We start from the raw sequence: 15,813 nt of genomic DNA on the forward strand, positions 1-15,813 counted from the left end.
ATACTTTGCCCTCCTTGTTACAAGGGGCCCTGCCTGTCCTACTGAGACTTAAACTCACTGCCTTCCTTTGTACACCCATCCATTATTCCTAAAATCTGAAGTACAGACACCCACAATACCCCTCTCTCCTCAGGCACAGACCCACAATGCCCCTCTCTCCTCAGGCACAGACCCACAATGCTCCTCTCTCCTCGGCACAGACCCAAAATACCCCTCTCTCCTCAGGCACAGACCCACAATGCCCCTCTCTCCTCAGGCACAGACCCACAATGCCCCTCTCTCCTCAGGCACAGACCCACAATGCCCCTCTCTCCTCAGGCACAGACCCACAATACCCCTCTCTCCTCAGGCACAGACCCACAATGCCCCTCTCTCCTCAGGCACAGACCCACAATGCCCCTCTCTCCTCAGGCACAGACCCACAATACCCCTCTCTCCTCAGGCACAGACCCACAATACCCCTCTCTCCTCAGGCACAGACCCACAATACCCCTCTCTCCTCAGGCACAGACCCACAATGCCCCTCTCTCCTCAGGCACAGACCCACAATGCCCCTCTCTCCTCAATCACAGACCCACAATGCCCCTCTCTCCTCAGGCACAGACCCACAATGCCCCTCTCTCCTCAGGCACAGACCCACAATGCCCCTCTCTCCTCAGGCACAGACCCACAATGCTCCTCTCTCCTCGGCACAGACCCAAAATACCCCTCTCTCCTCAGGCACAGACCCAAAATGCCCCTCTCTCCTCAGGCACAGACCCAAAATGCCCCTCTCTCCTCAGGCACAGACCCACAATGCCCCTCTCTCCTCAATCACAGACCCACAATGCCCCTCTCTCCTCAATCACAGACCCACAATGCCCCTCTCTCCTCAGGCACAGACCCACAATGCCCCTCTCTCCTCAATCACAGACCCACAATGCCCCTCTCTCCTCAATCACAGACCCACAATGCCCCTCTCTCCTCAGGCACAGACCCACAATGCCCCTCTCTCCTCAATCACAGACCCACAATGCCCCTCTCTCCTCAGGCACAGACCCACAATGCCCCTCTCTCCTCAGGCACAGACCCACAATGCCCCTCTCTCCTCAGGCACAGACCCACAATGCCCCTCTCTCCTCAATCACAGACCCACAATGCCCCTCTCTCCTCAGGCACAGACCCACAATTCCCCTCTCTCCTCAGGCACAGACCCACAATGCCCCTCTCTCCTCAGGCACAGACCCACAATGTCCTGCTCCCTTCGGCACTGACAGTTCTCAGGGCATTCGTGGCAGCACAGGGAGTTTCAGATAGACAATAGCTGCTCACCTTGCTCTCCTGTTTCACTCCATTCACCTACCTGCTGCTGCCGCCATCTGATATGACACGAAAAACAAAAGAAAAGAGCAGCAAGAGGAAGAAAAAGGAAACTCAATGGAGAAATGAGATCCAAGCAGATGAGAGGGGGAGTCATGCAGCATGGGGAGAAAAAAACAAGAGATGAGAAGGGCCGGTGGCTCAGCACCCCACAACGTGTCAGGTCTCAGACACAAAATCATTGGTGGGGGTCATAGGGCAGTCCAAATTCTGAAGATCTGGGGATGTGACTTATAACAAATGGGAAAGAAAACTGGGAGGGAGACAAAGGGTGAAGGATGGGAAGGGGCAACGTGAGAGGAATGAGAAAAGACCAGTATGAAACATAATGGGAAAGGACTAAATGGTTAAAAAGAAAGGGGATATGATCCACTGCACTTACCTGGTGGCAATATCATCATCTTCACCTCCCCATCCCCAATACTCATTAGGAAATCCATTCATCTTCATATACTGGTCTGGGGTTAGGGCAGAGACTCCCCCAAAATACATAGGGTATGGCAGGCTAAGGGGGAACAAATGAAAATGTGATGGAACATTTGAGAGGCCAGGTTGCCTGTTGGTAGGATGCTAGAAGTACAATAATAAACATATCTGTTGGAGAAGAAGGGAAAGCCACTGGGGAGGAGGAGCAGAGAACCACCAGTGAGGTAAGTAAGGAGGGAAGAAGGGAGATCCATTGGAGAAGAGAAGCAGAGAACCACCAGAGAGGTAAGTAAGGAGGGAAGAAGGGAGAGCCATTGGAGAAGAGAAGCAGAGAGAACCAGAGAGGTAAGTAAGGAGGGAAGAAGGGAGAGCCATTGGAGAGGTTGAGAAGCAGAGAGAACCAGAGAGGTGGGTAAGGAGGGGAGAAGGGAGAGCCATTGGAGAGGTTGAGAAGCAGAGAACCACCAGAGAGGTGGGTAAGGAGGGAAGAAGGGAGAGCCATTGGAGAGTTTGAGAAGCAGAGAGGTGGGTAAGGAGGGAAGAAGGGAGAGCCATTGGAGAGGTTGAGAAGCAGAGAGAACCAGAGAGGTGGGTAAGGAGGGAAGAAGGGAGAGCCATTGGAGAGGTTGAGAAGCAGAGAGAACCAGAGAGGTGGGTAAGGAGGGAAGAAGGGAGAGCCATTGGAGAAGAGAAGCAGAGAACCACCAGAGAGGTAAGTAAGGAGGGAAGAAGGGAGAGCCATTGGAGAGGTTGAGAAGCAGAGGGCATCAGAAAGGGAGAAGCAACACTAGCCCCTCACCTGTAGCTGAATTTGTTCATGGCTACAGAGGCGTGTTTGGGGCTCCAGGGGTCACACACATACAAGTTGAAGTCATTCTCAGGTATCAGATCTACATCATGGAGAAACAGACAGTCCCAGTCCTCATCCCGCAGAGCTTCCTTCACCCCAACATTCAGCAGCTTGGCCCGGTTGAACGTGGAGTTACCCGCCTGAGGGACAGAGACGTATGACAAGAGAATCAACTGCTGCTCTGTGTGACCCCGCAAAATGGCACCCCATCAACCCCCTACCCCCACTGTCACTTACCTGATGGATGATGTAGATCCTGTAGTGGAGCTGCTGGCGCTGCAGGAAGGGGTGCAGGTAATAGAGCAGGTGCCTCAGGTGAGTCTCTCTGTTCCGGTGAGGAATGATGATGGCCGTGTTGTGCCGGGCCTCACAGTTTGGGGGCTTGTACTCCCCACCTTTGAACACGAGGGGGTTCTTGTTGTGAATCTCTCTCAGGGTGGGGATTTGGCTGAAGGTGACGGAAATGGGGCCCACTAAGAGACAGGAGATTGGGTCAGGGGAAGGAAGCCATCTTTGTGTTTCCTCTCAGTGGTCTAACTACTAGCACATAGCCCTTAATATGGGTCTGACCCCCACACCCCTCCTGTCTCCAATGTCTCCAAGTAATACCAGTCCCAGCATGCACCCCACTCTCCCTATACCAGTCCCAGCGTGCACCCCACTCTCCCTATACTAGTCCCAATGAGTACCCCACTCTGCCTATACCAATCCTAGCATGCACCCCATTCTCACTACACCAGTCCCAGTGAGCACCCCACTCCCAAAAATGCTTACACCCCACTTTCGCTACACCAGTCCCAGTGTGCACCGCACTCTCCCTATACTAGTCCCAGTGAGCACCCACTCTCTATACTAATCCAAGCATGAACCCCACAAATTTGGAAGTGGACCATCTCAAGACTTACCCAAATAAGGGGATCTCTGTGGGCATCTAGGAAGTAGGGTGTCCTCTTCAGTACTAGGGGGCACCATGGAGTTGACCAGGGAGAGGTTGCTGTAGACATCATGGGTGCGGGTATAGTCAAAACTGGGCTCAGAGGAGCGTCCGAAGATAAAGGCCAGGCTGCGGAGGCCACCAAAGGAGAAGTAGACCATGAAGGCAAACTGGAAGCCAATGAGCATTGCCAGAGTGCAGGGACGCTCTAACACACGCCTCATCATTGGGACCTTGGGGTGCAACAAAAAGTGAGGGGACATGAAACCAAAAGCTCCCCTGGCATAGAATTGGCTCCTAGAGACAGAAACATATGGGGGTTGTAAATCCAATCCCTCATTCTCCTGCTGTTGTCAAACTAAAACTCCCAGTATTTTCTGCAACAGTGCAGCAAACCACAAGTTGTGTCCACTTTTATCAACTACCAATAAAAGCTTCTTTCTACAGTGTGTTCTCTGGGACAGAATGTTCTGTTATACAGATAGCTAGAATCTCAGCTGCCATAAAGCAGGACAGGACTGCTGCTTACAATGGGGATCAGATAGGATCTGTGCAGCCACTGGGACAGAATGTTCTGTTATACAGATAGCTAGAATCTCAGCTGCCATAAAGCAGGACAGGACTGCTGCTTACAATGGGGATCAGATAGGATCTGTGCAGCCACTGGGACAGAATGTTCTGTTATACAGATAGCTAGAATCTCAGCTGCCATAAAGCAGGACAGGACTGCTGCTTACAATGGGGATCAGATAGGATCTGTGCAGCCACTGGGACAGAATGTTCTGTTATACAGATAGCTAGAATCTCAGCTGCCATAAAGCAGGACAGGACTGCTGCTTACAATGGGGGTCAGATAGGATCTGTGCAGCCACTGGGACAGAATGTTCTGTTATACAGATAGCTAGAATCTCAGCTGCCATAAAGCAGGACAGGACTGCTGCTTACAATGGGGGTCAGATAGGATCTGTGCAGCCACTGGGACAGAATGTTCTGTTATACAGATAGCTAGAATCTCAGCTGCCATAAAGCAGGACAGGACTGCTGCTTACAATGGGGATCAGATAGGATCTGTGCAGCCAGTGGGACAGAATGTTCTGTTATACAGATAGCTAGAATCTCAGCTGCCATAAAGCAGGACAGGACACACACATGAGGGCGCATGTAGTAGTGGAAGGCTGTGTTATGACAGTGCAGGCGGACGAGACAAGAGCAATGATACATTCCATTCCCAGTAAAATTACAATAATTACCACTTTCCTCGTGACCTCACACTTTATGATTAAAAGGATAATAATGTTGATACAAATGGAAAATAAGCATTACTTACAGGTTACAGCAGCAGGGCAAGTAGTGCTTAATTAATGCTTTACACAATAGTCACCATCTTTGGACCCTTTCTATGGAAATCCCCGAGTGTCATGTGACCCTGATTATTTAGAGAAACCAAAACCTTCTCTCTGACCTGATGTGGAACCCTGGGCCCCATTTTACTGTAAGTGTCTCTCCATCAGCCAATTTAACCCACAGTCAATATTGGCAACGGGAAACTATAGATCCTATTGGAATTCATACACACCCCTCAATCCTTGTGCTACTGCCCCTTTAAGTGCTCGCTGAGACTCACTGCATTTATATTCATGTGAGTGACAGTTTTCCTTTAAATACAGTCAGTAAGTGAGAGCTGCAGTGTGAGAGATCAAAGTGTCCTCCTTATGGCACCAAAAATGGACTCATGGAGGGGTTACACTGTCATAAGCAGCAGCTTTATCTACAGCCAAGGTTCAAGTGCAGCTCCTGGTCTGAACTAAATCCTTCTCCTCTAGGACCTTGGAACCACTTCAGAGATATTGAGAGAGGAGGGACCTGTATCCTGGTTACCTTCTCCCTCTTCTATTGGTACATTCCAGAGGTCACACTAGTCTCACAGTAATGTCTGTCCTGTACGATATCCACCCCTCCCCCACCTGCACACAAACTACCTACCCACATACCTACTGTACCTACTGTACTGGGACTGTGTATCCCTCCCCTCTCCCACCTGTACACAAACTACCTACCCACATACCTACTGTACCTACTGTACTGGGACTGTGTATCCCTCCCCTCTCCCACCTGCACACAAGCTACCTACCCACATACCTACTGTACCTACTGTACTGGGACTGTGTATCCCTCCCCTCTCCCACCTGCACACAAACTACCTACCCACATACCTACTGTACCTACTGTACTGGGACTGTGTATCCCTCCCCTCTCCCACCTGTACACAAACTACCTACCCACATACCTACTGTACCTACTGTACCGGGACTGTGTATCCCTCCCCTCTCCCACCTGTACACAAACTACCTACCCACATACCTACTGTACCTACTGTACTGGGACTGTGTATCCCTCCCCTCCCCCACCTGTACACAAACTACCTACCCACATACCTACTGTACCTACTGTACTGGGACTGTGTATCCCTCCCCTCTCCCACCTGTACACAAACTACCTACCCACATACCTACTGTACCTACTGTACTGGGACTGTGTATCCCTCCCCTCTCCCACCTGTACACAAACTACCTACCCACATACCTACTATACCTACTGTACTGGGACTGTGTATCCCTCCCCTCTCCCACCTGCACACAAACTACCTACCCACATACCTACTGTACCTACTGTACTGGGACTGTGTATCCCTCCCCTCTCCCACCTGTAGAGAAACTACCTACCCACATACCTACTGTACCTACTGTACTGGGACTGTGTATCCCTCCCCTCTCCCACCTGTACACAAACTACCTACCCACATACCTACTGTACCTACTGTACTGGGACTGTGTATCCCTCCCCTCTCCCACCTGTACACAAACTACCTACCCACATACCTACTGTACCTACTGTACTGGGACTGTGTATCCCTCCCCTCTCCCACCTGCACACAAACTACCTACCCACATACCTACTGTACCTACTGTACTGGGACTGTGTATCCCTCCCCTCTCCCACCTGTACACAAACTACCTACCCACATACCTACTATACCTACTGTACTGGGACTGTGTATCCCTCCCCTCTCCCACCTGTACACAAACTACCTACCCACATACCTACTGTACCTACTGTACTGGGACTGTGTATCCCTCCCCTCTCCCACCTGTACACAAACTACCTACCCACATACCTACTATACCTACTGTACTGGGACTGTGTATCCCTCCCCTCTCCCACCTGCACACAAACTACCTACCCACATACCTACTGTACCTACTGTACTGGGACTGTGTATCCCTCCCCTCTCCCACCTGCACACAAACTACCTACCCACATACCTACTGTACCTACTGTACTGGGACTGTGTATCCCTCCCCTCTCCCACCTGTACACAAACTACCTACCCACATACCTACTGTACCTACTGTACTGGGACTGTGTATCCCTCCCCTCTCCCACCTGCACACAAACTACCTACCCACATACCTACTGTACCTACTGTACTGGGACTGTGTATCCCACCCCTCTCCCACCTGCACACAAACTACCTACCCACATACCTACTGTACCTACTGTACTGGGACTGTGTATCCCACCCCTCTCCCACCTGCACACAAACTACCTACCCACATACCTACTGTACCTACTGTACTGGGACTGTGTATCCCACCCCTCTCCCACCTGCACACAAACTACCTACCCACATACCTACTGTACCTACTGTACTGGGACTGTGTATCCCACCCCTCTCCCACCTGCACACAAACTACCTACCCACATACCTACTGTACCTACTGTACTGGGACTATGTATCCCTCCCCTCTCCCACCTGCACACAAACTACCTACCCACATACCCAGGTAATCCTGGGCCACGTCCTTGTGCTACTCTAGGGGTATATATATATATATATATATATATATATATATATATATATATATATATATATATATAGACAAATACAAGAGTCCTCTGCACTCAACCCATTATCAATATATTTAAGACAGAGACATTTTGTGCTACTGCTACTGAAAAATGCCTTACCCTTTGAACAACACAGGGATTGTTTGTCCATATATTGCAATATATTTAAGCTGAACAACTACGTCAAAATCATCCCATATCTGGCCAGTCCTACGCTTAATTTTCATCTGATTAAGTTGCAGGTAAAACGTATTCGTCCCTTTTATAAAATGTATAATGAAGCAATAGAATTCTTAATGAATCAGATGAAAATTAAGCGTAGGAATGGCCAGATATGGGATGACTTTGACGTAGTTGTTCAGCTTAAATATATTGCAATATATGGACAAACAATCCCTGTGTTGTTTAAAGGGTAAGGCATTTTTCATTAGCAGTAGCACAAAATGTCTCTGTCTTAAATATATTGATAATGGGTTGAGTGCAGAGGATTCTTGTATTTGTCTATATGTATTTTGTGGTCACACCCTCATTGCACCCCCGCCTAATGGTTTTAAAAACTAGTGGTGAGCACAACTTTCCCTTGTTTGTTATATATATATATATATACTGTATATAAAAGGACCCAGTAGAACTACATGTTTCCGGCAGAAAGTCACACAGTAGGAATGAGTTAGTTTGGCCCAGCAGATTACAGGCGGCGCTTGTTTATATATTTATATTTTATACAAATAACTAGGGGAGAGGTTGCAGGTGACTGGGACAATAATGTAACAATTGAGACACAGGAACGTACAGGTATAATTAGGGGCCAAGGGCCATTGTCTTGTGAAGCCCCAGTGTTATTATTAGTCACTGGCGACCAACTAAACAAATGTCTCTTATTAACCCGTTCCATACCAAAGGCCAACTCTTATCTGTGACCTCGCGTGTGTCCATAGTTACACCCCATTCAGCAAGTAGTAGTGTAACCCTCTTGTTATAGTAAGTAAAGGTGGCCATACTATGCCACTAACGGCTACATCGGCCCAATGGCTGAACGATCGGATTACGACGAGCGCAAGGGGCTCAGACGGGTCGGTTGGGAGAAAAAATCTTCCTGATCGATATCGTGTCCAGATATTGATTGGACAGACTCGTCGGAATCCTCCATACACAGGCAGATTAGCTGACTAATTGGTCTAAACGACTGATATCTGCAGCTTTATCTGCCTGTGTATTTACATCTCTTTGTACCCAGTGATCCCCGACCCCTTGTGCCTTGTGTTGTCCCTACTTTCCCTCTGCTCCTCCATTCAATCTCAATGTCCTCAGGAACCATCTGCTGTCACAGAGTCTTTCATATTCACATGTCCCAAACAAGTCCATCCACTTCAACCTGAATCTCTGGGCTCAACCAAATTCCTTTGAGGGAACAGGTTATTCAGTGGTGGGGGAGGAAAGGAGATCTCACCATCAGCATAGGAAGGGGTTCTTTACTGTAAGGACAGTCAGGTTATGGGATTCCCTACCAAGAGAGGGGGAATGAGTGATTCATTGGTGGGGAGGAAAGGAGATCTCACCATCAGCATAGGAAGGGGTTCTTTACTGTAAGGGCAGTCAGGTTATGGGATTCCCTACCAAGAGAGGGGGAATGAGTGATTCATTGGTGGGGAGGAAAGGAGATCTCACCATCAGCATAGGAAGGGGTTCTTTACTGTAAGGACAGTCAGGTTATGGGATTCCCTACCAAGAGAGGGGAATGAGTGATTCATTGGTGGGGAGGAAAGGAGATCTCACCATCAGCATAGGAAGGGGTTCTTTACTGTAAGGACAGTCAGGTTATGGGATTCCCTACCAAGAGTGGGGAATGAGTGATTCATTGGTGGGGAGGAAAGGAGATCTCACCATCAGCATAGGAAGGGGTTCTTTACTGTAAGGACAGTCAGGTTATGGGATTCCTTACCAAGAGAGGGGGAATGAGTGATTCATTGGTGGGGAGGAAAGGAGATCTCACCATCAGCATAGGAAGGGGTTCTTTACTGTAAGGACAGTCAGGTTATGGGATTTCCTACCAAGAGAGGGGGAATGAGTGATTCATTGGTGGGGAGGAAAGGAGATCTCACCATCAGCATAGGAAGGGGTTCTTTACTGTAAGGGCAGTCAGGTTATGGGATTCCCTACCAAGAGAGGGGAATGAGTGATTCATTGGTAGGGAGGAAAGGAGATCTCACCATCAGCATAGGAAGGGGTTCTTTACTGTAAGGACAGTCAGGTTATGGGATTCCCTACCAAGAGTGGGGAATGAGTGATTCATTGGTGGGGAGGAAAGGAGATCTCACCATCAGCATAGGAAGGGGTTCTTTACTGTAAGGGCAGTCAGGTTATGGGATTCCTTACCAAGAGAGGGGGAATGAGTGATTCATTGGTGGGGAGGAAAGGAGATCTCACCATCAGCATAGGAAGGGGTTCTTTACTGTAAGGACAGTCAGGTTATGGGATTCCTTACCAAGAGAGGGGGAATGAGTGATTCATTGGTGGGGAGGAAAGGAGATCTCACCATCAGCATAGGAAGGGGTTCTTTACTGTAAGGGCAGTCAGGTTATGGGATTCCCTACCAAGAGAGGGGGAATGAGTGATTCATTGGTGGGGAGGAAAGGAGATCTCACCATCAGCATAGGAAGGGGTTCTTTACTGTAAGGGCAGTCAGGTTATGGGATTCCCTAACCAAGAGAGGGGGAATGAGTGATTCATTGGTGGGGAGGAAAGGAGATCTCACCATCAGCATAGGAAGGGGTTCTTTACTGTATGGACAGTCAGGTTATGGGATTCCCTACCAAGAGAGGGGGAATGAGTGATTCATTGGTGGGGAGGAAAGGAGATCTCACCATCAGCATAGGAAGGGGTTCTTTACTGTAAGGACAGTCAGGTTATGGGATTCCCTACCAAGAGAGGGGGAATGAGTGATTCATTGGTGTGGAGGAAAGGAGATCTCACCATCAGCATAGGAAGGGGTTCTTTACTGTAAGGGCAGTCAGGTTATGGGATTCCCTACCAAGAGAGGGGGAATGAGTGATTCATTGGTGGGGAGGAAAGGAGATCTCACCATCAGCATAGGAAGGGGTTCTTTACTGTAAGGACAGTCAGGTTATGGGATTCCCTACCAAGAGAGGGGGAATGAGTGATTCATTGGTGGGGAGGAAAGGAGATCTCACCATCAGCATAGGAAGGGGTTCTTTATTGTAAGGACAGTCAGGTTATGGGATTCCCTACCAAGAGAGGGGGAATGAGTGATTCATTGGTGGGGAGGAAAGGAGATCTCACCATCAGCATAGGAAGGGGTTCTTTACTGTAAGGACAGTCAGGTTATGGGATTCCCTACCAAGAGAGGGGGAATGAGTGATTCATTGGTGGGGAGGAAAGGAGATCTCACCATCAGCATAGGAAGGGGTTCTTTACTGTAAGGACAGTCAGGTTATGGGATTCCCTACCAAGAGAGGGGGAATGAGTGATTCATTGGTGGGGAGGAAAGGAGATCTCACCATCAGCATAGGAAGGGGTTCTTTACTGTAAGGGCAGTCAGGTTATGGGATTCCCTACCAAGAGAGGGGGAATGAGTGATTCATTGGTGGGGAGGAAAGGAGATCTCACCATCAGCATAGGAAGGGGTTCTTTACTGTAAGGGCAGTCAGGTTATGGGATTCCCTACCAAGAGAGGGGGAATGAGTGATTCATTGGTGGGGAGGAAAGGAGATCTCACATCAGCATAGGAAGGGGTTCTTTACTGTAAGGGCAGTCGGGGATTCTCTACAAAAAGAGGGGGAATTAAGGATCTGTTAAACTACAGGTCTCAGGAAAGCGCCTGCAGTACAACATACCCCCAGCTAAAACATGTGTTTCCCAAAATCCCTGTAGCAGTTTAGAGAACTACAACTCCCAGCAACCTTTGATACAGCTGAGATCCCTTGGTCTGTAGGAAACACTAAAGGTAGCGGCACACGGGAAGATCAGTTGCCTGAGATTTTTATTTTATTTGAAATTCGACCCTTGATAAATCTGCCCCTAAATGCCTCAAACCTTTTAGGAATTAACCACTGATCCAGGGGGTACCTGCCAACCTGACCAATCAGATTTCAGCATTCCATAGAGTACAGTCAAACACAACAAAACTCAGCAGGGGGCTGGTAAAGTCATCGCAGGCCTGACCAATGAGATCGCACCGTTCCAGAGTATCACAGGAGGGCTCAGCAGAGCAACGTTACAAAGGGGAAATCCTACACACAGGGAATTCCAGGAGAGCGGAGTTTGGATAGAAGTAGTGATGGGCAAATTTCTACCGGTGAAAAATTTCAGAATTTCTAGTGAAATTTGCGAAACAAAAAGTTTCACAAAGTTGTTCACTGGCTGCGAAACGCGGAAATTCTCCGCAGATTCGCGGCTGGCAAATGAATTCGCCCATCACTAGATACAAGACGAACCAGCAATGCTGATTGGTTCCTTAGGCAATAAGGCACAGGCCCGCCTACCTATCTGACCAATGACATTGCAGAATCATAAGGCTCATGTCTCCTGTTGGTTTCTATGGGGGTTCATCCGAGGCCGCAGGTACAGGGAGTTTTTGGACCTATAGTATAAGGTACTTTCCATACAAGTCTATGGACAAGGGAAAGGTTTTGGGGCAATACAGGTGCACCCCAATGCACAGCAGCATGGCAGCTCCGTTACATGAATACATTCAAGGTTAGTGTGCACAGGACATTCCAACGGGGCGACTGGTTTAGGGTTGTCTAGTTTCACAATTATCAGATATTTTAATTCCAGCTGCTGGGAGTTGTAGTTCATCAATAGTGCAAGGGGTGTTTCAGCTTTAAGTGAACTTTTAGTATGTTATACAATGGCTAATTCTAAGCAACTTTTCTATTGGTCTTCATTTTTTATAGTTTTTTTTAATGATTTCCCTTTTTTTTCTTCTGACTCTTTCCAGCTTTCCAATGTGGGGTCACTGACCCCATATAAAAAATCAAATGCTCTGTAAGGCTACACATGTATTGTTATTGCTACTTTTTTTTTTACTCCTCTTTCTATTTAGTTCCTCTGCTATTCATATTCCAGTCTCTTCTTCAAATCAATGCATGGTTGCTAGGGTAATTGGGACCCTAGCAACCAGACGGCTGAAATTGCAAACTGGAGAGCTGCTGAATAAAAAGCTAAATAAGTCAAAAACCACAAATAATAACAAATAGTCTCAGAATATCCCTCTCTACATCAAACAGTTAATTTAAAGGTGAACACCCCCTTTAACGTTAGACCCTAGTGACCCAAAACACAGCTGTCTCCAACTTCATCTTCAGACTGTAAGCTCTGTTGCCCAGCGCTGTCTGTTTCATCACGTCCCCTGTATTATCATTGGTCAGCGCTGAGGAATACAGTAGGCTGGTGCAATACATATAAATAAGGGGGTCACTGCTGTACATTATAATAATGGGGGGTCTAATTCGTATGACATCAGTCAGTCCCATGTAGTCCAGGTGAGCAGGCCCTGTTCCTGGGAGCTAGCAATCTAAAGGAGGAATCCCATCCTCAGCTCCAAGCATCCTTCACTCAGGTGTCACTGTTAAAGCTGGACACGGAGCTGACAGTCTATTTAAAGAGCCAGTGGAGAGTAGAAAGGGATAAGTGACAGTTGGAATCTCTACACCTGCCCCCCCCCATTCATTCCCATCCCCCAGGCCAATCCCCAGACACCTGTGTATAAAGACAATGTACTTACCCTTTATGTGGTGCTGGGGTCGGGGCTGATGGGATAATATAGTCCCTGGAGATGGGGCAGATCCTGCGCTCAGCTCTCATCTGTCATGGCCTCACTCTCTCTCCTCCCTTCCCTGTGATGCTGCTTTCATGCTTCAAACTCCACCCCCTCCCCTTAGCTCCACCCCCTCCCCTTAGCTCCACCTTCCCTCCCTCCCACTCACAGATCCTGTTCGCCAGGCCTGGGGCTATTTATTTGGTGGGAGTGGGGGGAGGGCAACCTGTCTGGGAGTTGTGGCTCAGGAATACCTCAGCCTATTGCCTCTATTAATGTACTTGTTACACTCAATAGGCCAGTTGTTGGTCAGATTTGAATAGACCTGCTGCAGGGGGGTTACCTGAGCTGCTTTGTTACATGGAATATTCTATATTGTCCTGCCTGATGCTGCTGCTAAACTGTAACTCCCAGCAAGTTTTGTTATAAAGTTGCAGGGAGTTGTGGTCCAACAACAGCTGCATATATATAGTGATATCGTGTATGTACAGGCCTGGGGATACAGCTGGTGCTGAAGGTACAATAGGGGCTCATGGATCACATTGGTATAAACTAGCCCTTAACTGACAGTTTTCGTGCAGTAAAGTGTCAGCTGGTTTATTAGTGGCTGCTGATGAGAATAGTGACAGTTATCAGAGGGGATGCTGGGAAATGTAGTTCAGCAATGGTTATTATTATAGTGAGACAATGACAGTTATCAGAGGGGATGCTGGGAGATGTAGTTCAGCAGTGGTTATTATTATAGTGAGACATTGACAGTTATTAGAGGGGATGCTGGGAATTGTAGTTCAGCAGTGGTTATTATAGTGAGACATTGACAGTTATTAGAGGGGATGCTGGGAGATGTAGTTCAGCAGTGGTTGTTATTATAGTGAGACAATGACAGTTATTAGAGGGGATGCTGGGAGATGTAGTTCAGCAGTGGTTATTATAGTGAGACATTGACAGTTGTCAGAGGGGATGCTGGGAGATGTAGTACAGCAGTGGTTATTATTATAGTGGGACAATGATAGTTATTAGAGGGGATGCTGTAGTTATTAGAGGGGATGCTGGGAGATGTAGTTCAGCAGTGGTTGTTATAGTGAGACAATGAGGGGATGCTGGGAGATGTAGTTCAGCAGTGGTTATTATTATAGTGAGACAATGACAGTTATCAGAGGGGATGCTGGGAGATGTAGTTCAGTTATTATTATAGTGAGACAATGAGGGGATTTTGGGAGATGTAGTTCAGTTGTTATTATTATAGTGAGACAATGAGGGGATGCTGGGAGATGTAGTTCAGCAGTGTTTATTATTATAGTGAGACAATGACAGTTATCAGAGGGGATGCTGGGAGATGTAGTTCAGCAGTGGTTATTACAGTGAGACAATGACAGTTATCAGAGGGGATGCTGGGAGATGTAGTTCAGTTATTATTATAGTGAGACAATGAGGGGATGCTGGGAGATGTAGTTCAGCAGTGGTTATTATTATAGTGAGACAATGACAGTTATCAGAGGGGATGCTGGGAGATGTAGTTCAGTTATTATAATAGTGAGACAATGAGGGGATTTTGGGAGATGTAGTTCAGTTGTTATTATTATAGTGAGACAATGAGGGGATGCTGGGAGATGTAGTTCAGCAGTGTTTATTATTATAGTGAGACAATGACAGTTATCAGAGGGGGTGCTGGGAGATGTAGTTCAGCAGTGGTTATTACAGTGAGACAATGACAGTTATCAGAGGGGATGCTGGGAGATGTAGTTCAGTTATTATTATAGTGAGACAATGAGGGGATGCTGGGAGATGTAGTTCAGCAGTGTTTATTATTATAGTGAGACAATGACAGTTATCAGAGGGGATGCTGGGAGATGTAGTTCAGCAGTGGTTATTATAGTGAGACAATGACAGTGATCAGAGGGGATGCTGGGAGATGTAGTTCAGCAGTGGATATTATTACAGTGAGACAATGACAGTTATTAGAGGGGATGCTGGGAGATGTAGTTCAGCAGTGGTTATTATTACAGTGAGACAATGACAGTTATCAGAGGGGATGCTGGGAGATGTAGTTCAGTTATTATTATAGTGAGACAATGAGGGGATGCTGGGAAATGTAGTTCAGTTATTATTATAGGGAGACAATGATGAATAGTTTAATATAAGGCTTTAGGATCGCGAGTTGTGACTCCCTGGCCCCAGGCGCAGTTATTTACAAACAAGTCAATTATTATAATAACAGGTAAAGCCCCGCCCCGGTACTTGCAGAGGGCGGGGCTAGAGTTAACTCATTGTCTGACTGTAGGTAAATGAGATATAAATGAGTTTATCCAATGACAATTCAGATTTTTACTGCTGGGTACATTGTCATTGTGACCCCACAAATAATCCTCCAGGGAAACATTTAATTCTTTCTGTCCAGGGGTCACTGTGAGATTTGTGTCCTGTGTTACCCCCACTGCACCTCCCTCTCATGCCCCTCCTGCTGATGTAGCCCCCCTATATACACCTCCTGGGGCCCCCCTATATACATCTCCTTGGTAAGATCCTTGGGACAGGGTCTCCCATTATATAACTAGA

At 47.6% G+C, this 15,813-nt stretch overlaps 1 protein-coding gene across 1 annotated transcript in view; it reads right to left on the reverse strand.

Annotated features, from left to right (window-relative positions):
- The window catches only part of b4galt3.L (beta-1,4-galactosyltransferase 3 L homeolog), a 15,586-nt gene extending 2,276 nt beyond the window's left edge, over window positions 1-13,310 (reverse strand). Inside the window, 5 exon segments of the mRNA NM_001085950.1 lie at window positions 1,742-1,864; window positions 2,585-2,775; window positions 2,873-3,108; window positions 3,541-3,802; window positions 13,225-13,310. Of these exon segments, the coding sequence (NP_001079419.1) occupies window positions 1,742-1,864; window positions 2,585-2,775; window positions 2,873-3,108; window positions 3,541-3,796 (806 nt within the window). The 5' untranslated portion in view covers window positions 3,797-3,802; window positions 13,225-13,310.
- Window positions 13,311-15,813: the final 2,503 nt, after the last annotated feature.

This window comes from Xenopus laevis, chromosome 8L, assembly GCF_017654675.1.
Source record: "Xenopus laevis strain J_2021 chromosome 8L, Xenopus_laevis_v10.1, whole genome shotgun sequence".
Classification (NCBI taxonomy): Eukaryota; Metazoa; Chordata; class Amphibia; order Anura; family Pipidae; genus Xenopus; species Xenopus laevis.